General features: G+C 41.9%; 1 protein-coding gene across 3 annotated transcripts in view; it reads left to right on the forward strand.

Moving 5' to 3' along the window:
- PEPD (peptidase D) overlaps nucleotides 1-27,814 on the forward strand; it is a 133,854-nt gene that overhangs the window by 34,472 nt on the left and 71,568 nt on the right. For all 3 annotated transcript variants that reach the window (XM_074582945.1, XM_074582946.1, XM_074582947.1), the window contains 2 exons: nucleotides 5,202-5,277; nucleotides 6,718-6,764. In XM_074582945.1, the coding sequence (XP_074439046.1) occupies nucleotides 5,202-5,277; nucleotides 6,718-6,764 (123 nt within the window). The remainder of the gene's footprint in view (nucleotides 1-5,201; nucleotides 5,278-6,717; nucleotides 6,765-27,814) is intronic.

The raw sequence follows: 27,814 nt of genomic DNA on the forward strand, positions 1-27,814 counted from the left end.
CTACATCTATGCCATGACAGTGCCACTTTAGTGCTCCTCCTCTTTACCCGCCTTTTTGTACCCTTGCTAGCAGAGAACGACAAGGGGCAAGAAAGGGGTCTAACTTCCAAGCTTTGATCTGTAGATAGAGCAGCACTACAGGGAGAGAGGTGGCGATTTATAGCTGCAGAAGGCTTTGGATTAGGGCTACAAGCGTGTTCCCAAGTTAGCTTTCCTTCTGGTTCCATCCGCCTTTCCAAGGTGTCACCTGATAAGCTTTTCTCTCTGAGGTTTGGGTTAATGGGGGGTTAAATCTTCAGGAAGCTCAGGGATGGACAAAGAGGGGGTCTGTGCCCTGAGGCGTACTGAGATAGATGGAGCCATAGACAGGCAGCACTTGGAGCTGTTTGTTTTGGTGGAGAGAATCTCTCCGGGAATTGTGAGTGCCAGCCCGGAATTCTCATTTTGTCTCCCTGTGGTCTCACGGGGAGAGATGAGGGTATGCACCTCCCTTCCACCTGGCTGTCAAGGAAGGGGAATTCTGAGAGAAGTCAAAGTTCAGATTTGCATTCAAAAGTGCTTTAAAAGGTTTTATGGAGTTTGGTGGCTTTCATTTTATGTCAGAAGTATGTTAAACACCGTTGTTAGGATTTGAGTGTCTGATGAAATCAATAAATGAATGACAGGCTGTGTCTATTAATACTTCCTTACAGTAATTTCCTTGGAATGTTAAGTTATTGCCCAGGAAACTTTCTTTGGAAAGCAGTAACATTTTTAGAATTAAGAATATTTTTCTTTTAGGAAGATGAATTTTTGGGGGCTATATTCCAGGGTAGGAAATTGCTTAATTGGAATCATATGCTTGCATGGATGCGTACCATTTCAAATTCAGCAAGCTCTGAATTATTCGGTTTTACAGACTCCAATCTATCGCATGCTGTCAAAACTGCCAGTAAGAGGTGAAATGGCTGAGCTTTCTGAACCAGCTGGGGAGAGCTGTGAGCTCCAAAAGGCAACTCTAGTATTATACAGTGTTCTAATAAAATGCAGAGAAAATGGTTCAATAGTGACAAGGGGCAAAGCGTTTGTGATTAAGGATCTGTTGCCTCCCTTGCTTACTCATCTTTTTTCAGGATCTCAAGATCTTCTGACTTGCTGTGAAACTTAAGGATAAAACATAAAAGAATTTGACCTTAGACTGGATTGCAGCAGTTTGCAGATGGGTGTCTTCACTTATTTATTTTTTTTTTTTTAAATTGAGTGAATGTGTTTTCAAAGACATTTAAACACTTTCATTATAAATTTCAGGGCACTCATTTCAAATTCGATACTGAATGTTTATGCTAAGTGTCGATTTCACTGTTTTGAAAAGAAAATGTCATCTAACAGAAGACAAACTCCAAACTTGTCCAAATTACCTCCCTAGTAAGCGGAAGGAAATTTTTCTACACTAGCACTTAGCAAAGTGGCCTTTTGTTACTTCAGTATGAATGTCTGTTTGCCATAATCGTGGTGGTGCTAGCAGATAATAATTTAGCAATGTACAGCCCATTTTGTGCCTGCATATACTGTATTTTACTGTAACCTCGATGAGAAAGGGATTTGATATTAATGTGTGGAAGATTTCCTATATTCTGTGTTTTGCATTACTTTGATGGAAAGCTGTAATTGTTTCTTCGAGGAAAGTGGTCTGTGTGTTAACGTCTTAAAGCTGGGCATATGCTTTTTGTGTTACTTACGTTGTAAACTCTTAACATCTTTTTCAACTGTTTGAAGATGAACTTCCGTGCTTGGTGTGCGTGGAACTCTTACAGAATGGTATTGTAATGCTTCTTTGCATATGTGCATTACTATATTTACTGGCCTTGATGCTAATTCAGTTAGCGAGTTCTTGGGCCAAAGCTTTCAGAAGAGCATAAATATATCAACTGGAGAAGAGAAATTTCTATAAATAACATGTAGAGAGGTAACAGCAGAGGTGAAAATGGGTGAAGACAAGGAGGACTGCAAAGTCTGTCTACGTGGGCAGCATCTATATGTACTAGGGTGTCTGGAGACGTTTCCAGAAGGAGAAGGAGGAGCGGATGTACCCACGTGTTTTCCATGCGTGTCATGGAAAGCAGCCATTAAGGTTGCATGCCTGTACTAAAAGCAACAAAAAAAGACAGCTGATAAACACTGGACTGATAACTGAGAAAAAATACTTCTGTTGGGCATGATTAGGAATGGTGAATGCATATAGAGAAGCAAACATTCGTATTTCTTCGAGGAAAGCACTGGTTTAGGAAAATGTAGTCAAGTTATGCAAGCCTCAGCTTCATAATTGCCTTGAATTCTGTGTGCTTTTGACCACTTGATTAATGGAAAATAGGTTGTGCATGAAATTTGGTATCCAGCCACTTAAAATGCCCAAACTTAATTTCAGGACTGAAATGATACTTGTTTGTATTAAAAGCTTCTCTCTTCTGTTGGATGACTGATATACGTGAAGAGACCACCTGCTCGTATGGCAAGTGCAAATAAAAGCACAAAGTATATGAAAAAGAGAAGAGTGAGGAAGAAGATATGTTTTTACACTGGTAAAATAAAAAAAAAAAAAAGAGTTTAAAATTATAGGTCAATCCTGACAGTAGGAGACTTGTGTTTCTATTTTAAGTTGATTGCACTGAGTGGCTTGCCTGTTAATCTGAGAACTGTGTTAGGTGCTGAATCTGTACATTTTTGCAATTGCATTAGCTGGAGGCTGGAAATGATTTGTTGCCATTAAAATATTAATGAATGTATGCAGAGTGTGTAACTGGTCCAAGAGCTGTTTTTAATAGAACATTGAACAAAGGTGGGACTTTCTTCCTAGCCTTATCTGGGAAGCGGGGGGGGAAAATTCAGGAGAACTGGAGCACTCGTCACCTGCGAGATTGCCCTGCAGTGCCAACCACAGTGCGTGACTGGCAGCGCTTTAACCCTGGCTGGGGACAGCGTTGCTTTTTATGCCATCAAAACAGTGAGAAGGTGGTGAAATCCATGCCCTTCTGCTACCCAGGTGCGCTGGTGGGAGCTCCATCAGCAGCACCGCTGCAGGCAGCATGGGAGCCCAGGGACCTCTCCTTTCCATATCCAGTGGCGGGTGAAGCTGATTGCATTCCCTGCGCCACTGTACATCCTCCCTCTCTTCCCTGCTGACAGCTGGGTGGTGGGTTTTGTTGGTCTCAAAATGACTAAACATTTTTGTAAGACGCTTCAGTGCTTGACTTTGTGTAAATGAAGGTATTGCGTTGCATAAAAAGCCTGTCTGAGGCTGAGTATGAATTTATATATGCAAACAGATACCCAAGAAGTTATGATCTAAAATAAATACGTTGACCCTGAAGCCTTATGACCTAGTCAAGTAAAATAGGTTCTAATACGTTTGCGCTTGCCGTTGAGCAGTTACTAACTTGTATTACTAGCAGATACCAATAAAGAGATTAGACAACTGAGTTATGAAACAACCTATTTTTCAGGCACTTGCAGATCAGAGGTATGTACTGTATATTGAAAGTAATATAAAGGCACATCAAACAAGTATTAAATTATCCTGGTAGCACATGCAGTCTTCCGAAGAACAGGATTAAAAAAAAATAAATCTATAAGCCTTTGCTACCTCATTCTAGCACGGTTATATTTGAGCTACTGTTCTTTATGTCTTGGCTGAAAGGCAGAAGCAGAAGTTTGTTTCCTCACCCATGGTGAGCAGATTATACCATCCCAGTGTCATTTTTTTCACCTCAGCGTGCATTTTAAAGCCTTGTGCTTCTCATTCTCAATGTGCCTACTGATTATTTTGTGTCATATTCCAGTTGACTAAGGATGTCAGTCCGTTGCCCTCTGCTATGCTCCAGGTTGTAAGAGCACGCTGATTGACGGCAACGTTTTCCCAAGGTCCCTTCCCTCTGCCAGAGCCGCTGTGTTGGGAGGGGGGTGGCTGTGCCTCACAGCGGTGCGTCGCCGGCCAGGGGAAATGCTCTTAGTGCCTGTCAGAGGCACTGGTGGCTGGCAGACCTGCTTCTGCGCTCATTAAAACAAACTGCAGGAGCAGAAATACAGTAAATAGTTTTCTACAGCCGTGTGAGTAGGAGCATGTCATAATGAAAAAGGGCTGTCTTGGTGGCAGTTTCAAAATATAACAGTTATGGTACTCTGTAACTGCTGCAAACTCTGGAGTGGAGCTGGAAAATACAATTTAAATAGTTCCATGCGATTCAATAGATGTAGTTTTGTTCTTTGTAAACAGTAAGTATGTACTTCACAGCTGCCTTTGAGACGGGCATGAGAAGTATTAGGACAGCAGTATGTGTAGCAGTGGAAAAAAGTAGTTGGTATTTAATAGAAGGTATAGAGCTATCTCTGCTGCCCTGGTCACATCACACTAAATAGCTGCTTTTATTTGAAATACATGGTAGGAAGCAGTGTAAGTAGAGAAGAGTTTAATGGTAAATTTTTGAGATGAGTTCAGAAGAGTGTCAAGGCTCATAAATAGACACAAATTTAGTATCTCTTAAGGCATGAAGAACAGGATGGGGTTTGGGCTGCGGGGGGGGTGTTGTTTGGTTTGGGTTTTTTTTTTCCTCCAGAAGCATGTGAAGGAGAAGGGACACTGGGGCTGTGATTACTGCTCCTGTGGTTTCTGAATTTCATGTTTGGGGTTTTTTAATACCAAATAGAAATGGCATTTTTTCACACCTCCCTTCCCCCTGCCTTTTGAGGTATTGTAAATGGGTGGGAGCTGGGATTGTGCTGAATAGAAACGCTGGAGCTCTGGGAACTGCATTATGTAAATTAGTTTCAAATTGTGCTTAAAAAGTAAATCAAGTATGCTTGTAGAAATTTTCCATTTGAAGTAGTGTTTGAGCCATGACAACTGCAGAAATACATTGCTTTTGTTCCTAATATATTGTAGAATGAGTTGAAACAGTGTTGGTTGGAGCACTTGTTTATTAGTATTAAAATAATGCAGGTGATGTTTGAAATGCCTGTGACTTCCTTCGGTAAGGTTGTTTTACTAATGGTGAATCAATGCCAACAAAACTTTGCTGTCATGAATACTGTAATAGCTCTTCTCTCTTGAGGTGTACTTGATCTAATTTTACCGTAGGTGATGCATATTACTTTAGAGGTTTTTTGTTTTGTATTCGTAAGCTGTGAAGTTGCAACCTAACCTGATATCTGTTCTACTTTTCTTTAAGTCGTGTGATTAAGACAGACATGGAGTTGGAAGTTCTGCGCTACACCAATAAAATCTCCAGTGAAGCTCATAAAGAGGTAATGGATCCTTTACTGTTAATAATTTTTGCTCTTAGTGTAGCGGTGGTACTCAGAAAATGTTCCCAGCAACCCTGAATTGCTTAGTAATAAAATAATGGAAAGGCTGGATAGAAATAAGAGGATAATATCCCTCCTATTACAACCCAGTAATATACCTTGCATTGTCCTTGAACTTGCTGGTGCATTTGTGATGTGAGAGAAATCAACTGTGGGTTTGGGTGAGAGCTGGAGCCTCAGCAGAAGGTGACCTGCTCGCAGTCTGTCTGTCCCGTGTGCACAAATACCCATCTAGTGGTGGAGAAAGAAGACATCAAGAAGATTATTGTTCTGGCCCATGTCAGCATGTGCAGCTCTGAAAAGTTTCACCTGCAAGTTCCTCTCTCCACCTCCTTGCAAACGGAAGGAGTGTTTGCGTGCACAGTGGAGGACAGTGCAAGGGTTCCGTAAGCTGCTCCTCAGAGATGGGTATGTCCCCCAGAGCAGGGCTTCCTGCTGCTCTTCTGTTGACATAGCAGCCTGGCAGAGACAGATCCAGGCTCTCTGCAAGGCTGCTCAGGTTGGACTTAGCACTGTACCAGTGGAGTCATATTGCTCTACTGGTATGGATGGCAAAACTAACTTGGGTGTCAATCCCGTACTCCATACAGGGGTGCAGAGACACCCTGAGTTCTGAGCGATGACCAGAGGGAGCTTAGGTAAAAGCAGCTGGTGAAGTTACTGACTCAGCTATTGGCTTTGCACCTGCTCATCGGACCTCTGAACTGTGAAGTGTAAAAATATTTTAAAGTGAATATTGTAAAATTGCAAAGTCTAGGGATAGTAATTTCCATTAATTCTCCTTGGTCTTTCATCATCCTTGAGTAATCTTATCACATCTGAGAGGATTTCTTCTGTAGAGCTGCTGCCTAGAACTTTTATAATACAGAAACAGGCAAAGGTATAAAACTGGTGCACATTCTCAGCAAATCTGGGAACAAAAGTCAGACTTAAGGGTTGTAAACCAGTGTTAACTCTAGTAATTTTCTGTTGATTCAGATTGCAAAGTATAAAAGAGAATCTCCCTTTGTAGTATATTCCAGTTCACAGTTTTGTTTTGCTAGTGTTTCGTAAAAGTAAAATAAAACGACTTGCTGCCAAGTTCACCAGAGCTTTCAGAATTAAGCACTGGTATTTTGATGAGCTGCACTTCGTTAGGATATAGTAGTTTGGCAATTAAACTTGCTTTATTGCTGGAGACTGAAGGCATTTATAAAGATTAAAATGAGTTTGATTTCTAACGTAGTTTTAAAATGCATCTACTGACGTAAATTTAAATGAAGTACAGATGATATTTTTGTAATATAAGTTCCTCTGGAGATACTCAGTCATAAGTCATAAATTTATAAATATGAGATTCCCTCCTGCTACGAATGTCCCATGTTAATATGTATCTTACAGGTAATGAAGGCAGTAAAAGCAGGTATGAAAGAGTACGAGATGGAGAGGTAAGCGTTCTTTCAATAATTCTAATAAAAAGGAGAAAGTCTCTCCATAGTGGTGGTAGAAGCAATAGCTGAGGCAAAGCACTAGCATTGACTCAGCTGCAACTGAGAGCTCGTTGCTGTTTGAAGACTGTTGTGAGCGTTATTTTGAGGTGGTACTTCATCAGTTTCAAACGTGTATTTGATGATGGTTGATTATTTTTTGATGACGGTTTAGTGTGGCATAATTCTCTTCCTGGAGTTTTAGTAACTTACAGCCATCCGATAAAATGGTGTTTATGGATAAACACTGCCCTTATGCTTGTCATGCTTAGAAGACCGCACGGTGGAGTGTTTAAGAACCTTAGAAAAGGCTGTGTTCAACTATGTTTTGCATTCAGTTACAAGTGGGCATTACCTGTACTTAGCCTGTGCAAGGAGCCCGTCTCACAACTGTAATGGATGTTAGTGCAGCTTTTAAGAAGTCAATAAGAACACAGTATACATCTGTTATGTTGAAGAAAACATGCTGTACAGGCACATAGAGGAAGGATTGGCTGCTCCTTAGCTGATACAGTAGTGATGTGTCTAGATACAAGGAAAACATTGCCTCCTCTTTTAAATCAATATTTACATTAGATCATCAGCAGCCTATCTTACAAAGCACAGTTTTGATTACCAACTCCATTTATTTTTAGCTCGCATAGAGTGTTTTCATTTTTCAAAGTATTTGCATAATGAAGAAATAGAAAATAGCCGTCGTATCTCGGTTACTCTGGTTCCTTGACAGTAATTTTTCAATCGTTAGTAAGGAGGTTAATTCGGCACCCAGTGAGGGGAAAATAAAGTGACCTCAGTATTTGTCATCAGGATTTCAGGGTAGCTCAAAAATCAAATAATGCCTTTAGAACATAAGCAGTATGGAAAAACTAATGTTACATTTAAGCAATTCAAATTTCTACAGACTCTATAGGCTCATGCCTATAATTTTGACTGCACTTCAAATTGTGGTTACATATACCACCAGGTAACAGGAAAAAGAATATGTTGTATACATTCCCCCCTTAACTTTATTAATGAACCTTGTGTTTGTGTTCATTTTACTCACTGCTCATGCTATACATGCTGATAGGGAAGTTTTGGCTCTGGAAGTCAATAGTAATCAAAAATTCCCATAGAGCAGAGTTTGTTCTCAAGTGCTTTTGCATGTCAGGATCCTGGCAGTTTGGTTTAAATGTCATGCAACAAATACATATCTATCCGCTCTTCTGTCAGTTTATGAGGTATGTTGCATTTTCACTCCAGGACTTACTTTCTTCTCTGGATAGCTTCTTCCATACACATCAACCTTTTGAAGAGATTATTTGTGTCTTTCAATTAAAAAAATAAATAAATTAGGCAACTGTCTGTTAAACCTATCTAAAATTGCCTTCTGTTCGTCCATATGTCTTGAGAGATTACACTTCTTGAAAAGGTTTGAGGTTATTTCACTGATGAAAGAGGTCTTGGCAGGCCACCTCTGTAGTGGCTGCCTTGGAGACTATAATTACAACGTCAGTTTCTGTTGCTGGTGGAATTCATCCCTGCTTTGGCTTTTGTTCCTTATTGCTTAGGGGAAAAGGGTCCTAAAAATGTAAACCTGTCATTTCCACACCTTTCTGGAAAGAAATGTGTAGCTTAAGTGTTTAGAAATGAAGTTAGAAAACAATCTAGGAAATCTCTACTCTGTATGCAGATAAACCCACTAATGTATTCTAAGAAGAGAACTTTCAAAGACATAAAAATAGGTAACATCCAAACCCAGGCAGCTGTCATTGAAATAGTAGAATATTTTAATTTTGTTAATTATTTTTATATTTTTTGTCAACAGGCTAGGTAGCATGCAATCAGCAGCTTTGGTACGTCTGAAATCTAAGGGTGCAGAGAACCAAAATTCTTAGTCTTGTAGAGGTCTATCGAAAGTATTCACACTTGTATTTAAGAAATCAATTAAAAGTCAGTGAAGTTTTTCATTTTCTGATGTTTCTAAGGCTTCTACTCCCTTTGTGAAAGCTTTCTGAGTTGTGTGGCCCTCTTCCCCGGGTGCATTTGCAGTTCCACTGATGGCAGTGAAACTGAATTTCTGAAACAAATACAGATATCTCTTCAAATGTCACCAGTAAGCCCCCCTTCGTATTGCTTTATTCATTCTTTGTCATTGTGGAGTATAGCATGTGTGGGTTTGGGAACAAAGCTGGTCTGACCCTGTCTGCTAGGAAGGATAATGCCAGAGATCTCAAAAGCAATTAAAATTTTCCATTACTACATGTAGGACCTAAGCATTGCCTTTTCTCTGATCATTCGGTTAAGCATCTTCCTGCATTGAGTCATCTTACTTCTACTGCGTCATACAGCCAGAACATGTTAAAATACCCTAGGAAATGTAGCTAGGAGCCTACAATGTACAAAGATAGTTGTATTTCTAGCATTGGGATTATTCTCTGAGAATTAATTTGAAGGAAATTAAGTAAATTGTAGTGAAATCTCTAGATAAGATAATCTCTTTTATTTTGAGGGTTTAGAGCTAGCTTCAGAAATGTGCTGGAAGTATGCTTTATGATTAAGGTCCTCTGGTAAATTATTTTGAATCAGTAATGCGTTAATGCTGAGATATATAAAAAATGAAAGCATTTAACTGCAAGTCCAATCAGCCCTGACTTTTTTTTTTTTGGTTTGATGTTATTTAATATGTGGTTGGTTGACTTTAAGGAGACAGCCAAGGCAATTATCTACAAACAGTAATTCACAGCATGTGTAATTGCATATAAAGTCATTTTGGTAGGTCAGATTCTGGATTTTGTCTGAAGAGTTTGTTTACTATTTGTGCTTATCTCATGTTTAATTAATCTTCTTTAATTAAAGGCTTTTAATTATGAAACTGCTCTGTAGTGAATATATTGTTAAAATACAGCAAAATGATACAAGAAATCTCTTCAGCTCGAGAAATGTGTGAAATATGTCTGTGATTTCACCTAAGTTGTTTTAAGCATGTATATACAGAGAGAAATATGATGTGTATATCTATAGATATATACATACACACTGCAAGTGCCAATTAGGACCTACAGTCATCTGTTTCAGGATGCTCTAAAGCGCTGGAGACACCTCTCTAGATCAGTGTCTCTCAGTTTCTAGAGGGTTGCTTATTCAGCTGCGTAGTATGTAGCAATGAATCTTCTCTGCATTTTCTCTTCCCTTTTTTATGGAAGACAACATTTTTAAGATGGGGCTGGCTACTTGGAATTGTTGATTTGGTTGGGGAATGAGGTGAACGTGTGTGCTCGAGCAACAGAGGAGTATTGGACATGTAGCTGTTGTATGCACTGCCCATTTTGGTTTTTTTTTAATCCTGTTCTTAATAGTGCCAAAGGCCCTGTGCCAGGAGTGTGTGCGCAGTCCTGGGCTCATTAAATGATCATTGCTGTGGTGATAGTGGGCAGCACCAAGCCAGGCTGAACCGGTCCTTGCCTTGTCCCAGACCTCCCTGGGTGGTTTGACTGTCTCCAAACTCCCTGTGGCTGCTGAACAGAGGAGCACGCTGGTGCTACCATGCAAATAGCTGTGATCCCAGTACCCCCCATCCAAAGGCTCGGGTCCTGTCCCCGCAGGAGTGCAGAGGAGCAGTCAGCTAGCGGCAGGGGCAGGCAGTGTGGGGTCAGAGCTGGGTAACAGCAGTTTGCATGCTGTTTCCAGCAGTACAAGCAGCAAAGTGAGAGGAGTCTGGCCAGAGCTGCTGAGACACAGGGTCCTTTAGCTCCTGGGCACTGCTCGGCCACCCTTGGTTTTATTGCCGGCTCGCTGGGGGAAGCCTCTTCACCTCGCCAGCTCTGCTCTCCTCTGTAAGGTCTGCCTGCTTCTCCTTCTGGGGACTGCAGGTGCCTCGGTGCTAGGGCTGGCGCAAGTGACGGGGCGGTGGCAATCCCGTGGGGTGCGCTGTGCTGGAGGGGCTCCTGGTAGTTGGCACTGGAGACGGGGCAGCTGGGTTTATTCAGAGCCTGGGCCAGCCAGGTCAGGAGCTTGTTACCCAGCTGACTGGCTGATGCCCCCTCTGTATATAGCACAGTGGATCTTTTTGGTCTCTACAACCATACAAATAATTGTGGTGATTTTGTAGTAGTTCGTACTAAACTTAAACTCCACTCTGCTGTACCAGCAACAATTTAAAGAATAAAATGGTGAGAAGGCAGCTACAGAGGTTTTTCCTTCTTGGTTTACAGTGCTTACAGACTATTTTTACACCTTGCCTCTCTTACCAGCTGAGGCTGATACGAGTTCTTTATCCCTGTCCCGTTCTTTAGTGCTGTCCCTAATTCCAAAGCAGAGCTTAGGCTCGGAGATGAGTTGCTGTCATATCTGTCAATGTGAAATTTCACTGTCTGTGGAAGTCTGAGAGTGCTCTCCTGGATTATGGCTCTCATCTTTCATTTATCTCTCTCTCTTCTGCTCCAGTGGAACAAACTGAAAATAAAACATACATGTTATTTCACTAGAAAAGAGAAAATAGCCAGAATAATTTTATTTTCCTCTGGGTATTTCCTTTTAGTGAAATGCTGATTATTTTAGCTAATCAGGATTTGCCACTTACCATCTCCTGATAGATTTTGCTCTCTAAATGTTCTTGAGAAAGTCACTGACTTCTGCAGTAAATAATCTTTAAAAATATTTCTATTTTTTTCATGATCCGGTTTTTGTGTTTAGAATTTCAACTGAAGCGTAGCCTTTGTAAGTCCTTCACATGTGTGTGGATGGTAAACAAGAATGCCCATTGCAGCTGACAAAAATACACGGGTGAATTCTTCATGGTTGCTTTATGACATGGGAATGGTGTTGAATTGTGGCATGACCCTCGCTGGTATTTGCGTATAGGATTTATTTTTATCAAACACAAGACCAGCACTCCATTAATCTCAAGCAGCGTGTCAGTCTGCTCAGTTACTGAAATGTGATTTTCTTTTCCTTTAATTTTTTTTTGAACAGTTGGTAGTGTTGTGTAGCCTGAAAACGGCCTGACTGCCCTGTTTCCCAAAGCTGCCTCCCAATTAGAGGTGGTGGTTTTTTAAGTGTTGGTTACTGCTACCAAAGGGTTGGGTTTAAAATTTGAAAATACATGAGGAATATCTGAAAGAGAGGAGGAAGTTGGCCTTTCGCCATGTCTTAGAAAGAAAAAATCCCCTTGTTTTTCCTGTGCTTCTGTGTGATAGGACTGTGTGATGGTGTATGTGTCTGCTCTCTGGGCGGCGTTTTGGTATGAGGACAATCCTGTACCCAGTATTATTTATTTCCCTTTATATCTAGTTCTAGTAGAAGGGTTGAAGGAAGACATGGACCAGCAGCAATTTCTGTTTTTTGTGAAGTGCCCGCTCTGTAGAGCAGCGCAGGAGCTCCTGTTCCGCAGGATGGCACAGGGGTAAGCCAGAGGTCTCCTGCCTGTGCTGGGGACCGCCTGGTGGGAGACGGCAGCATGGTGTCACCCAGAACTGCCTGAGAACGGTGGTACAAACTGCCCTGCAGTACTCCAGGGCCAGGTCGGCAGCTTAGTGCGGCTCTGACAGCATGTGTCGGGGAGCTGCTAACTGCTGAGGTTGAGTGAGCCCCTGAGTCTCAGGTGTCCAGTGCCCAGAGCGAAGTCAGATACAATCTCTTTGCTGGGAAGAGCACGTGGATTGAGAGAGACACCTCCTGCAGCCTTCCCCTCCTGCCTGCCTTCCCTCAGGTACAGCTGGCCCTTTCTTGTTTTAAATTAGGCTGTCTCCGCTCATTTCCTAATCCAGTTGAATTAAGGCTGTAAATAGTCGTAACATAAATCTGAATTTAAAAATTCGTTTAGAACGCCCTTGAGCATTGTTCCTCCTCCGTGACACACGGAGGCAGAAATGTGTACGTACACACAGCCGATCCAGCAGAAGTGGGTGTGAGGATGACCTCCTGAACATGGAGACCTTCCGTCGCAGCACCTCAGCTGCTTCAGGAGAAGTGCTTCTCTGTGGTGAACCCACTTAGAGAGGTTCCAGCCGCGCCAGCCCTGGCAAACACATACCCGTTTCCAGTTGCCCTGCACTCCCCCTCTCCCCAGCTGAGAAAATAAGTGTGGGGGACCGAAACCTCCTGGGGAGGGGAACAAGGGGGCACTGGAACCTCTGAGACCAAATTAGCCCGGTCTGTGTGATCATGGTGGTTGGTGGTGGACTCCACTAACTGCTGGGAGGGAGCAGAGCAGTTCCAGTACATTCCCAGTGACCTCTCGGCATTTTTCCCTTTGCAGGAGGTCCCGTGGCAAGCTGGTGTGTTCTCTCTTTCAGTAGAGGACAGCGTGGTTCACCTCCTGGATGCCACTTTAATTAGCTCTTTGCGTCGAAGAGTGCCGTTTAATTGCACGGGTCTCTTTCTTTTGTGACTTGTGATTGAAGTTCCACATAATTGGGTTTTATGTTCTACAAAAAAATTGTGGAATTGGACCATGTGAGATCTTTAAAATTAAACCCTCTATCAGCCCACAGATAGCAAAGAACAATTACTAAGCTGGCCTTGGAAAATGGTTCCCTTCAGAGAGCGAGCTGGGGAAGGATGTGTGCAACGTGCGCGTGTACAGAACTGGGCTTGCTTACACAGCAAGAAAAAACCCAACTTTAAATGCTGTGTCATTGTATGTCCTTACAGGGTTGTTAACCTAGTTAGCGCTGTGGTAATTCCTCATTACCTTTTTATTATCTTCTTGGAAATCAAAAGGTAGTCACAATTTTTATTTAAATTTTGAATGTGACTGAAAATTACCAGCAATGTTAATTTCTGTGGGTGCTTTGTACAGTGACTACTACTCTTATTATATTAAGGAAAGACCAAACTTTCTTCTCAAATTAGCAGTGATCTCTGTTTTTACTGAATCTGGCATGGCATTGAGATAGTGAACTAATTAGCATTACTAATGACAAGCTAAAATTGAAGATATGTGAAATGGAACTCGTAAAAGACAGCAGGCTGAACTGATTATTATTTGCTGTGGATTTTGTTCATGCTTGTTCAGACAAGTCAAAAGTAAAGATTGTACCATATGTGCGGCTTTATCTGCATTGGGAGCTTTAGTTCAATAATTTTTGCTAATTGCTGTTGAAGCAGAGAGATCAGAATTTTATGTTTGGCCTTCATCTTTTGATAACCAGAACTGCTATGTGATCATGCTCAGAGACTAGAACCCCAGTTTGAAGGAAATGGGTGGAATACCAAGACTGTCCGTTAATAACATGGTGTCACACACTGACCTTCTGAAAATCAAAACCATTTTACACGGATGAAAAGAAAATGAGCAGATTCTGTTCTTGCTGCTGGCGTGCCCCCTGCATAAATTCCTTTCCAAATTGGTTCTTAGAGCATCCTCATCACTGTATAGCGTGCAAGTGACGCCTTCCAGCTGGTTCAGCAGTATTTCTTAACATCTATCCTGATGGTTCTTTGTTTTCTTTGTTTGTTTTTTGTTTGGTTCTCTGATGTTGCATCATCTCTCTAGGGAAAGAATTGTGCAGAACTCTGTACTATTTTGGCAGGTGGTAGTTTTTTTAGAGTACCTGTTATCAGCAGTATTGAAAAGCACAAGGCCAGGATTATAATTACAGGATGTGATAGTCGTCTTAGTTTGGTTCTCCTTGCAGATGGGCTTGGTCTCATTTGCAGAATGTTGTGTTGCTCTCAAGTGGTGTAATTTTTTTGACCTAGGTATTGGTCATGGGGTTTTAAGTGTTGTTGGGAGATGCCAGGCTTAGGTCCCTTGGTGCTTTTTACGGTGTGAGATTGCAAACAATAATTGAAAAAATAGGAAGTCACTGAAGGCAGCAAAGAGCAAAGCTGCAGGTGGGTGCCCGTAGTGAGAGCTGCTGGAGGACTGGAGTTGGCTTAGCGCTGAAGTCCTAGTGCCCAGCTGTGCTGCATTTCTGCTGCCCGAGCAGAGCTGAGGACAGCGTGTGTAACTATGGCCGAGTTGTATCACAAGGCAAAATAGCGATGAGTTGCCAGGGGCAGAAGTGTTGGAAAATGAACTCTAAATGAAGCTTAGGAGTGGGGAGGAACCTAAATCGTATTAGTCAGTAGAGGTGATGTTTGTGCTAAAAGGAATTTGCCCCTGTTGAGAACCCCTCAAAACCCAACATTATTTCTGTGTGGCTTGGGTTGTGCTTTCACCAGCTCTCCCTGAGTAGATCAAATTGAGCCTTGAGGCAGTCTTGGGAAGGGAGGGATACGAAGAGCTTTGCTGACAACTGACTCTCTGTCTTCTGATTCATCTACTGAAACCTGTATATTTAAAAGAACCAGTGAGATGGGCAGCCTTCAGAAACCACGTAAGTTAATCCATTAGCGTAAGGTACAGTTGCCATCACTTCTCACTTGGTCCTGTCCTCTTATAAATTGTCATCTCTTTCAGAAGTATTGGACTGGATTTCTGCTGCTTTCTGATTTCAGAATGAGCCTGCCATCTCCTCTTGGTCGGTGGGCAGGCATTCTTATGTCTCTGGTTAGCAGATAATTTGTAAAAATTGTGTGAAGTTGTTTGAGTGCAAGGTGTACCTATAAGTTGTAAACATTAGGATTGTGTGAAGTTTAGGATGCTAGATGGGATTTATTAGTAGTCTTTTGCCTGTCTAATCTCTAGGTTTCCTCTGTAATGGAAGGTTTGACACTGGGGGTAATACATTAAATTGGGTCAACTCTCCAGGTTAATTTTTTTTCTTTACTGTGTGTTTCAAGGAGAGTACGTTAGGCACTTGGAGCCAGATTTGGCATCTTTGGGAGGATTGCTAAATGACTGCTGTCTGGGCCCCTAGTGCAGTTTAGGATAAGCGTTGAAAATTAATCTGTTCTTGGATTTCATCCCATCAGTCTGCGTTAACCCCTGACTTCCACTGTTGGTGTTTGGTCTTTCTGCCCTTCTCTTCAGCCAGCCCAGGTGCGGGAAAGCAGCCTGAGCAGTGGGGAAGGGAGCAGCACTGGCAGAGATGGTGCGTGGATGCTGGAGGGCAGGGAGTGCACCAGTGGGACACTGTGGACAGGGTACAGCCTCCTTCCAAGGAGCTTGGGGACGTGCGGATTTTGTGACCTGCCTGCAGAGCCCCTGTGCAGTCCTTTGTCTGGCCCCTGCATGAAGAAAGGAGCGTTGAAATGCTGCCAGGAACTGGAGAAGGTGTGATGGGTAGACTCAGTCGCAAAGTGTGCCTGCATCGTCCTGAACCAGACGGAGTCCTGTCTCCTCAGCTTCCCTTCCCGGGAAAAATCTGACTTCTGCAGCAGACTAAATCCGGTTCAGACATTGTCATCACAAATTAAGTGTTATAATCTTTTATTATCCTTAAGGTAGTAGGTTTACATATCCCGTGTGACAAATTACTGCACTATTCTCTAAGAATAGTTCAAGTAGTCAAAAAAGTATCGAGGGCAAATTAAGTTCTATATTGGGACCCTGGCCTTCAAACCCAGGTCCTTACTGCGCTTCTGCTTACTCTGTGGTGTTGAACAGGAATTCAAACTTCAAATATTCAATTTGAAACTGGAAGAAAGATTATGAAGCGTTGGTGATAATGCTGGCTTTCTGTGTCACTGAATAGCACTTGTGTGTTATGTGCTACGTGGGTGGCTGTGTATTTGCTAAGAAGCATAACTGAAGATGAAAGTTTAATTATTTCTTCAAGGCAAATCCTCTCTCCCATGGACTTAAACTTGCATAAGAAAAATGAAAATTCATAAGGAGTGTAAAAATTGGGTAAAATTAAAAACCATTTATTTTTACCCTATTTATTCTTCTGAATAATAAAATTTCCCTATGGGTTTTTGGAACATATGTGGAATAATTACACTGTAGAAGTGGTGCTTTAGTTCAGCTTCTAGAGCTAGGGCAAACATTGTGATTATGCTGCAAGCTTAAGTCTAGGTTTTATAGAAAATCTCATTCAAGGCTCTGTTGCCGTCAAGTGCAAAAAACTGTGACCCAAGGATTGGTCCCTGTGGGAGCAATTATTCTTTGCAGAGATTTTTTCCAGCACTGAATATTATAAATGTCAGAAGAAAGTTTAACCCTCAGTACCTCTAAAAGAATGTTTCCATACCTGCTGGCACGAATATAAATTTTTTCTTGTATTTGCCAGCATTTTATGTTTAAGCCAGGAATTTTTTTTCAAAACTTGTCTTTATAAACAACTCAAAACTACCGGTGCTGTCTGTTAGTTACACTCTGTACGCCTTGGTGACAAATCAGTGGCTGAAACTCCTGATGCTGCTTAGCGCGGTGCTGCGCCCAGGCCTCTCGTGATGGGCTGCTCACACGTTGGGCGCAGTGATAAAGTGATGATTAAAACTTCTCCTCTGCTGGTGGAGTGAGCATGGGGTTGCTTAGGAACCCGGGTTACCATCTGATATTCAGTACGCATGGTTTGGTCACCAAGAGGAGCATGTTCCTCTCCAGCCCTCGGTCTGTGGAAGGCAGCGGGGAGCATCTGGGGTAAGGTCCCAGGAGCCGACACTTGCCTTCGGGGGAATCTGCTTCCTTTTGAAGAGGTGCAACGTGTGCGTTTTCACATCCTTAATTCTGACACGTATTTGTTTAAGTCTTATCAATCAAAGCATGTGCATTATTCCTAGCAGAAATTAAAATAATATTTGCCTGTTACTTAAAGTAGCAGATCCAAACCCAGCAGATTCCTGCCCCCACCCCCCCTGTTTTCTCGTGCATCTCCGGTGCTGAGCGCAGGTTGGTCATTTACTGTGATAAAACTCTGATGAAATGGACAGAACTTGCATGGTGTGTTCAAAGGCTTTTGCAAAGTGCAAGTAGTCATGAGATGCAAGGAGGGATGTTGTGTTACCTGTCTCTGAAGTTCAAGTCTGAGGTGGCCAGAAGCACCGTTCACTCACCATAATGCTGCGCTGAGCCATAAGGACAAAGTGGTCCTAAATGTACCAACCCCAGGGCAGGAAGGGTCACCCTCTGGACTTTTTTTTTTTTTTTTTTTTCCAGTTGGTGATTTGTATTTATTAGGTTGTTTGGTACTTTTCTAAATGTAAAATATTGATGAAACTCAAAATAGTCTCAGGCAATGTTAAGACCTTCTGCTTTTGAGAAATGAAGAGAGGACCTTGCAAGTAAAGCATGGATGGTTTTTTTGTTGGGCTCATGCTAAAGGCTGCGGAGCCGTTTGTGTGGGCAGACACAAGTGAGATCTTTTAGCTGTTGTGTAGAACTTCAGTGAAATTTGACAGTTTTTTCTTTGAGGAAAGGTATGCTTGGCTTTGGTTCCGTTATGCTTAGCATGCATAGTTGTATGAAGAAGTAATTTTAAAAGATTTTTGTGAGGCCTTTCGGCAGTTCAAAAGGTTATTCCAAAATACATGACAGAGATCTAAAAGTTTATTCCACAATGTTATGGGGAAATGCACTGCCCTGAGGCTGTGTACCATGTTACAGAGCTCAGGTGAGATGGCTAGTTCTTACCTGGAGCTTGTAGCCTCCTGTAGGAGGTTCATCACAGCTGGCAGCGATGCAAACTTGACTTAAAGTATTTGCTTTCATGTAGATAGAAGGCGGGCGCAGGACTGAGTGCTGTTGCCCGCTGAAGGACTGGAGAAGCAGATTGGTGGAGCAGTGCCCTCCAGCACCACTGGAGAGGAGAGGCTCGATCTTTCCTCGTATTTCAGAGACAACAAACCACCGGAGAGTGAAACTTTCCGTGCCATCTTTAATACATCAGGAAGAAATTTAGAAGCTGATACGGATAAGCAGGAACCATATGTCTTTTTATGTATTTTCCCTTGCTGGGAGAGAACTTTTACAGTGGCAACAGTAGTTTTAAATCTTTGTTTTCTGGGTGGGGGGGGGAAGCATTACTTCCTTTATTTTTCGGCTGGAGCGTGGACAATCACAGCTGGGCATGTTGGTCTACACCAGTAGACCGTGCACTCCATTTTCTTTAACTCTGAGTCACTCCTTGCTGGCTTTACGTATATTTTTCTTTTTTTTTTTTTTTTTTCAACCTGATCAGGTATTTTGAATCCATGAATCATTTATCTCGGTGGTTCTCTTTAGAATGGGAAGCGGGTGGAAATTCATCAAGGGGTGTGGGAAAGCCCGCGTCTTGGCTGCCGTGGCAGGGAGTGCTTGCGCTTGTAGACATTGCCGGTGGCCTGAGATCAAACGGCAGAGAAACAGCTTCACAGTAAGAGCCCAGGAAATTCTAACTAGGTAATGAGTAGTGGCTTTCTTTTGATTTACAGCAAGGCTTTACAATCAATCTGTAAATCTTTGAAGTGAAAAAAATAAACGTCTAAGGGAAAGGGAAGGGCCATACAATTAGTTGTTAGTGTCTGCTGACTTGTCTCCTCTAATTCCAAGAGCGTGCTGAAAATGGATGATAGTGTGCAAAAATCTCAACTCTTGGCCAATTCCTTTGTAGATTCAAGCTGAGATACGGTTCACATCATGCTGGCTCTGGGAGAATATTCAGTTTCATCTTAGCTATAGATTACGTGTAGACGGGTGTAGTTGGAGGAGTTTGACAAGGGTTGCGTGTGTGATGTAACTTTCAGCTCTTGTACATCCAATTCCTGCTCTGATCTCCTTTTCTTTCATCTCCAGTGTGTGTCTTTCATTAAAGAATCGGATGGTGAAGTGAATGTGATAGCTTGCAGAATATTTCAGAACCACATGTGGCAGTATTTTTGTACTCAAGTAAATCACTAGAGTTCAGAAAACTTACTTGGGAATATTGCGCTGGAATTTGGATTTGGAAATGCAGTTTGTAATTGTCAAGACACCATTAGGTTGAGACTGCTCGGTCGTTAATTTGTTTGAAGTTGACACTTGAGTTGAAAGACTAATAGCTGCCTTGGTGCATTGCTCAATTTCAAATCTAATCTGTTGCAGAGTTTGGGTGTACTGCAACTGTGGGTGCAGTTTGTCATTTTTATAGCCGGGGGGCAATACCGTTGTCTGGGGACCCGGGGGTTTGCTGCGCACGTGCACAGGCTGGTTTTGTGCATCGGTAAAACTTAGACATAATGAAGAGCAGATCTTTCTGATCTTAAAGTTTTCAGATGTGTATTATAGCAGTTGTGTCCACTATGCAGAACAATTTATTTACTATTAAATTCCAGAAAACTTGTATTTTCATCATGTGAAAAATTGAAAGAATCGTTCAAAAGTACAAGTTTAACTCTTGTCGCATGTGCAGAGTTCTGTCAATGTCATTGTTCCTGCATTAACGTGCAAATAATGCCGGGGGTCTTAGTGCATGTGACAGACTTCTGATGGGACTTCTAACACAGATTTGTGGGGGATTTTTTTGAGAAGTGGCTACTAACTTGCATATATGAGTTTCATTTACCAAATTATTAATTTGTGAACTGAGGTGAGGTTTTAATTCAGAGTAGCAATCTAGCTAGCATTACTTCCTCTTCATATTTCAAATTAATCAATTATTTTTACGCATAATAAAGTAATTTTTCTCAGTCCACAAAGGAATATTAATTTCAATGTAAAGTATGGTATAGGCATGAATGGAAATGTTTCCCCTGCATTAGGAAGCTTAATTGTTTTTTGGTCTCTCAGCTTTTAACGTTTCCCCAGCCTGGCTCCCGCTTTCCTCTGCAATGCTGTAGGCTGGCAACAGGCAGCAGACAACTCTCTTTTGTTGTCGGGTTTTGGTTTTTTCCCCCCAATGCTTTCTTGCCTGCACCCATTCATTAGTTCAGTATCAGGGATATTTGCAACTCAGAGCGTAAACTGTGAAATATTTGGTGCGCTGCCTTTTACATAGTTAATAGATGCGCTGCATCCCCAAAGTATAAATCAAATTATGTAGCCTATTACGCTTTACATAGGAGAAACAAAATATGAAATATTTTACAATGCAGAAAGTGCATGTGAATCAAACTTTTGTTGTTCCTAAGGGATACAATTTTGACAATTTTATGAGGCTGCAATTTATTTGTAGGGTGAGTTGGCACATGTTTTTGATAAAAGTAAGGTTCACACAGCGTACTGCTAACAAGAATACTTTCTTAAAGCCACTAGTCTTGCTGATGTGTATTGTTATAACAAAGTACCTGTTAAACTCCCTAGAAGTGTGCCTCTCTGAGATGCAAACCCTGCCTGGCGATGCTGGTCTGAGCACGAACAACATAAGCTTTCAATCTGTGCTGAGGAACATTTTTAAGGAGCAATAAAAAAAAAATAAAATGAAAGAATTTTAAGAATTAAGAATTGGGAGGGGAAAAAAAAATAAAGCTGTATTTTTCCCAATACAGACTTGATCTTATGCAAAAGACTTGGCAAAAAATGTTGGCCGTGAAATTCTCATGCTCCCTCTTGCTGGGAAAGAGTGGCCTAATGTGAGTGGCCTAATGTGACAAGGAATAGGATGGTTGGTAGGAATGACGTTTCCTGGAATTTCAAGGAAATTTTCTTGTTTTGCAAGATATTCTTCTAAAAATGCACGTTAAATCATATTGCACACTGGTCTGAATAGATGTTGCTCAAAATTCAAAATAACAGCTTTTAACATGCGTGTTACTTGCTGCTTTTTTTCCGAAGGGGATGTCTAGGAAAGGTAACACGGCAATTCCGTGCCGCCCGCAGTTGTGCTCCCGGCTGCCTGCCCGGAGTTGGCAGCAGGGAGCGGGCTCTGGGAGGCTCCGGGACACAGGTACCAGCGACCAGCCGTGGCTGGAACTGCGGCTTCTCTCGCTTTCCAGACATACCATGGCGTGAGGCGGCACCTCACATTTCCGCCTTCATTTTAACATTTCTGTTTTCATATCTTGTTTCTCTGAAATTGCTTAAAAATACTTGGCTGGCAGCCATTTTAGAAATGTCTGTGGAGACATGCTATTTCAGAAGAACCAGCCTAATAACTGGTATTTGTTCTTTTTAATTTTATTTTTCACTCTTCTTTCCCTTTTTGCTATTTAAATTGCACCAGAGAGCAAGTCTGTAAGCATCCGTATTTCCTCCTCCTTCCCTCCCTTTCTTCATTTGTATCTTTTTAGTCTTTTTTAGTCTCTCTCCAGCCACATGCAGAGTACTAAACCAAGGAAAGGTCTCTCGCAGGATCTGTCCTGCTCTTTGGGACATATGGGATATATGCTCCAAAGAAATGTTGTGGACAGATTATAATAGGCAGTAACGAACCTGAGAGAGGACAGTTCAGGAGTTTGGTAAAAAAAATGATTTATGAAGTAGAGAAGCTGAAAAAAATTGAGATTAGCACAGAAATCAAAAATACCTGAGCTCAGAATTTTGTATGTTTGGAGCCTGATCTTTTGTTTGTTCCCATTCAACATTTTGTCTTTCTAAAAGTGTAAAGTAATGACTATCTGTTATTGCAGGGGGGATTTAAGACCCCTTAAGAGCAGTGATTTTTGTATGGTTAAATTCTGCAAGAAATGAAGTTATCAGGAGTGTTCTCAAGATCTGGGTACTTGGCGTGGAGCTTGCTCAGTTCAATAGTGCAAAGCGCAGACAGATTGAGGAGGGCTTTCCGCAGGTACGGGGGCTGTCAGAACCCTCGTTAATGACGGCTGGGTGGAAAGAGACCCAAAGGAATACTGCTATTTTTTAAATAGCACTAGTTAGCCTCCAAAACGCGTTTTCGTTGCTGGTGAAGTTATTAGAAAGTCTGAAAGGTGTGATATAATGAAGCAGGCTGAAAGAAGAATGATCCAGCCAGGTTCTATGTATGTTTACAATATTTGTATGTATTTCAGTTAATAGGGGGTGTACACTTGCACGCACACACCACAGACCCCCCGCAAACCCCCTGCAATATTTAAATTTACTTTAAATAATTCCTTATGGAGCACAGTGTCTTAGAGGCTGTAGCAGCTTCAGGAGCTGTGGTTCCAGGTAGGAAACATGTCTCTCATCGGGCCGTTGGAGCAGCGGTGCCTGGGGGTTATTAGCAGCCTCTGAGGAGTCTTGCAGTCCCAAGCCTACAGTCACAGTTTCCGGGAGAGAAGACACATAACTCCACCAAATTTTTCTTGGCATGACCCATTATCCCCCATTTCTCCCTCCTGGGCAGGCAGAGGACTGTTAAACACGTACTTAAACACAAGCATCCGCAGAGGTGAGAAGGAAAACGCGTGAGTCTGGCCTTCGCCATGACACTTCACTCCTACCCGAGGGTTCAGTACGCGCGTCTGTAGTCTGCAAAACACCTTTGTGTGCCACGTACAGCCTGTCAGCTCAGGGGCGTTTCTTGCAGCACTGGCATGAGAAGAAGCAAGCAGCCCCCCCAGGTTTCAGTGTCAGTAAATACAAGGGGGAAGGGAACGTTGCAGCAAAGTGCCTCAGCAGCACACAAAGATTTAGTGGGGATTTGGTGTGGGGTTCTGCTCTCTTGTTGTAGAAGTCTGGGCAATATAAAAACCAGTGTCTGTAATCGCATTCAAAGGTCTTGATTTTCAGAGCAATTAGAGAAAGCAAATGCTGCTCTCAGGCGGAGTGCAGGGTTGTAAAGAGACTTCGCTGAGAGATACCCAAGTCAAAGGGCTTAGGGAAGAGAAATGCTTACGGGGCTACTGAACCTAATGGCAAGTACAAGAAAATATAAATGTTATCTTTAGCCCCCAAAGAATCAAATTTTACAATTTTATGTGAACTTGCTGTTATTGGAAAAGTTCAACGTAGAGTAATTCAAGAAGTTGTAAAAACAAAACCAGATTCCTCACGTTAACAGGGTTTTTAGGAAAGGAGAGTGGGAAACGGGAAGCAAAAGGAGAGCGTTTTAATTTTGAGAGTGGGAGAAGCCACTAGGATTTCACCAGGTTGGTAAGATGTTACTTGTTTACCTTTTTGTTTCTTTATTCCTCCTTTTTATTCAAAGAGGATTCAAAGAGGGGAAATCGTTTGGTAGTTGTAGATAGCAAACTCAAAAGCTGTATATGGCTTATATAATTACCTTTATTCTGAATAAAAACAGGTAGTTCGTAGAATATGGTAGGCTTTATCTTTTTCCAACTAGAAAAATATCAGATTAATTTTCTGTGAAGTCTAATGATATTCCCTATTTATTGCACTTGAGAATCCTTAGGAAATGAATTACATATTGGCCTAAATTTGTGATTTTCTCTGAGGCTGAAGATTGCTGTTGTCTGGGTTCGAGTGCCTCAAAGCATCACTAAGAGCCAGTGTGACGATGCCTTATGAAGGCTTTGCCCCTTATACATCCTGAGGTATGCAAATATTTGGGGTTTTAATGCTATTAATACTGGTAATTCATTAATGGTGGTCGCACCATTACTAATAAATTAATAAATTAAGTGCTATTAATACAGGTAATTCATTAATGGTTGCCCCGCACAACACCTGTGCTGTGAGAAGAGCAGGCTAGGGTGACAATAAATGCCCACCCGGTGTCAGAAGTGCGGAGGCTGCCAGCTGCGGCACCGCCGGCTCCACCGGCTCGACCAGGAGCCGTGTGGCCAGGGGCTGAGGCTTGGACCAGGAGTTCAAAATCCGGACTGAGCTCTGCCAGCAGATGCTAAACAAGACTCTTTGACCACCTTAGGTTTTTCCTTTCAGTATTTCTCTTCTCTGTGGAGATGGAGCAGAAGCTCCAGTTGTCGGTAGGGTGCCTGTACCAGCAAACGGCCGCCCTCAGCTGGATCTCTTGCTCCTCTGCCGTAATACTCAGATGTGCTCCAAAAGCCACCCATAGGGCCCGCTTCCCGTCCACATGCAACATGCAGCTTCTGCAGGTGTGCTCCTTGGGTATTTTAAGGTCGAATTTTAGTTTTGTGTTAAGCTCATCGGATTTGCTTTTATTACAAGGTTTTGTTGTTGTTGTTAGTCATTAAGAGGTGAAATAAAAGCAGAATACAACTCAGGAAATCACTAATTAAAGGAGCTGTGGACTTGTTTTTAAAGATTCTTAACACGCTTAGTGAATGTAAGGAGAACAAAATTGAACTGCTGGTAAATGATGAAGTAGGACCCTGAGTCTGGGTAGTCTCTAAATTGCAGTTCACCCTGGTGTGGTAATTGCTGCAAGTACTGAAAGCAGCTGGAATAAATAGGCGAAACTTTTTGTTCTTGGAGTATTTGTAAAGGAGTTTTGCAAGAAACTATGTAGAAAACTCACTCAAGAGAAACCTGATAAAATACCACCTTTTTTTTTTTTTTTATCTGCGGGTGAGCTTTGTACAATCTTGGTCTTGTTTTGAATAGCTGTGATCAAGAAGATGAAAATCTGAATGATTGTACACTTGGAAAAGATGACTTGTAGCAATTTAAAGAGCTTTTATTGCATTGATTATTTTGTAGGAAAGGAAACAAAATAGTTTGGAGAACTGCAGTTCATTTCCATATTGTGTGCGTTTCAGTTGCAATTACCAGAAATTCAAAAAGAGTCACCGCAATTGGTACATGTTACCCTTAAGCCTCTCTTTCCCCATTTGCTCTAGCGAAGGCTGGTAGGAATACGTGATTCCCTGCCTGGAGGAGCTGTGCCTCCCCAGAGGCAGGCTGGGCTGCGCTGGGGGCTGCGAGCTCAGCTGGGGCACCAGAAGCTGCCAGTGAAATGCATTTGTCTGTTTTCGTTGTCTGAGCTAACAGGGAATTAAAAGTAAGGCTAGAGAGCGAAAAATATATTGGATTCCTTTCAGCTTCAATTATCAAAGGAGCAGCTGCTAATTTAAGGAGGGACATTGGTTTCCATTTTCAAAAGTGCCATACTCCCACTTCCATATAGTGCCTTTTCGGTAGAATTTAAGCTTTTAAAGGCTGGATTTTTAAAGGCAACTATATCTCTTCAGATAGAGTGTGAATCAGTGCTTTAGTGTTTTGGGGATGTGGGCTTCCTCCAAGATATTTAGATGCTTTCTGAAATGACCTTTTGTCTTCTCAGCTAGTCTTGATTTAAAAGCCATACTAATAACCCAGGAGGGGCATAAAGAGATGCTCCTGTGGAAAAGGAATGGCAGAAGTTTGCGACTCTGCCTGCTGTCCTCTTCCCTAGTGCCATGCTGAAGAAGGGGGTGAGCAGCAGCGTGGGTCCTCCACAACGTGGTGGAGAGACCCTGGGGCGGCTCCGAGGCACAGGCAGGTCCCCAGGAGGAACCGCTCCTGCCTCGTGTCCCGGGCACTGGGAGAATGCTGCAAGAAGTGGTTTCTCTTGACATTCACAGAGGTAATTAGCATAAAAGCGTGAAATACTTGAGTAAAAGTAATTTTCCTGTTGTTTGTTCTGTTATGAATGCTGCAGGGCTACAGAATACAGACCTGGAGCTTCAGAGAGCAGTAAGGGGAACTTTGAACAGATTAATCATAAAGAAGAAATGGCAGCATTTCTGTCATCCCTTGAGCCCTTCTCAAATAGCTTTTTGGGTTAAGTTCATTTGCTTTTGGTGTCCTTTTCAATTTTATATATTTTATGGGAGTTTGGTTTTGGGTTGTTTTTTGTTTTTGAGATGGATGGTGACTAATATGTCAGAAACAAAATGAAACAGGTATGGAAGGAAAAGGAAAGTTAAATGCTGTCATGATCTCTATGCATTTTGTTAAACAAAATCAGGAACTGCTGCGCAACATCTTTGTTGCAAAGGTTTGCTTTGATTCCCTTCATAATATGAATAATAATGATGTCCCGCCTCTGGCTCATGAAAGCTGGGTATTTACCCATGATGCTTTATCTGTCATGAAACTTGGATATCTGCCCAACTAAAAATAATTTCTATTTGACGAGTCCATTTTAAGTACAGATGGCATAAAACCAAAGCATGATTTGGTAGCACAGGGGAGAAGCAGAAAATGTTATTTAAATTCAAATGTTATATCTCTAGCAAAGCTGCTGTATTTTCTCCTTTCCTATAGCGATTGTGTCAAACTCCTTTACCTCGCTCCTTCCTGTAGACCTTTGCTCAAGTACCTGTATTAAGTAATTTTAATTTATTATGATAAGCCGTATACAGTTTGCCGTTTGGCAAAGTGCGTGTCGCTTTGCTGTAAACCATCTCATGTGATGTGACCTAACCAATTCTGACAGCAGAGAGAGTTCAACCACAATGTGGAGTTTTAAAGTTATTTACAGTGCTTGAAGGTCTGTCTGCACACAGTATCCACTTAATCCGGCCTAAATCTGGGGAGCTGTCTGCTGCTCCTGCCGCTCTGTCTAATGGCTGTTAATAATAGCTCTTCCAGTCGGCCCGTCCTCTGACTGAAAATCTATCCAGAGCTGGTGCATCTCATGAGGCAGATCAAAATTGACATTTCTTATTGATGTAACTGGTTTCTGCTGAATACTTGGGGACAAATAAAAGTAACTGAACTCAAAAATGAAGGGGGGGAAAGTCATTCGTTTGGTGGAATTACCAGCCAACTGACATCTGTAGTTAAATAAGTAGTCCTTTAAAAAATCCAGTTTAAAATGTACTTGAAAGGTGAAAAATTAAAATTAGCTTTTTCACTACCAGTTGCTTTAATATATTACATTTATGTTCTTAAATATAAAAATCATTTCATGATTAACTTTATTAAATGATTCCATGATGTAGACAGACCTCATTTAACACTTCCACTTCTTCTCCCGCGGATGTAGTATTAAAAGTGAAAAAGACGGCACATTCGTTTCATGACAAAACGAGTGATCTTTGTTTGCTGTTACTGTTTCCTAACCCATTTAATATCGATATACGTGTGCAGTATAGAAGATGTAAAAAGTGGTTGAAATTTTAGCAGCTGGGCTGGTTCTGCTGTGCAGCTGGGGCGGGGGAGAGGGAAGAAGCAGTAGGTGCCACCGGGGTTACGGGAGATGCCAGGTTGAATTCCCGCTGGGGGACGCTTATTTGGCAGCTATGACAGTGCTGATGCGAGGCTCCAGTAACGGAGGACAAGTATTTAATTAATTTGAGTTAATGTACTGTTGTGAAGGACGTCTTATTAAAGAAACCTGGATTTAATTTTTTAAATTAGATTACATTTAGTTGATAAAGTTAACTCCGTGGCTGTAATATGCTTAGCCTTCAGTAAGGCATTTGACTTATTACCACACAACATTCCGATTAGT

This window comes from Larus michahellis, chromosome 4 (assembly GCF_964199755.1).
Source record: "Larus michahellis chromosome 4, bLarMic1.1, whole genome shotgun sequence".
Taxonomy (NCBI): Eukaryota; Metazoa; Chordata; class Aves; order Charadriiformes; family Laridae; genus Larus; species Larus michahellis.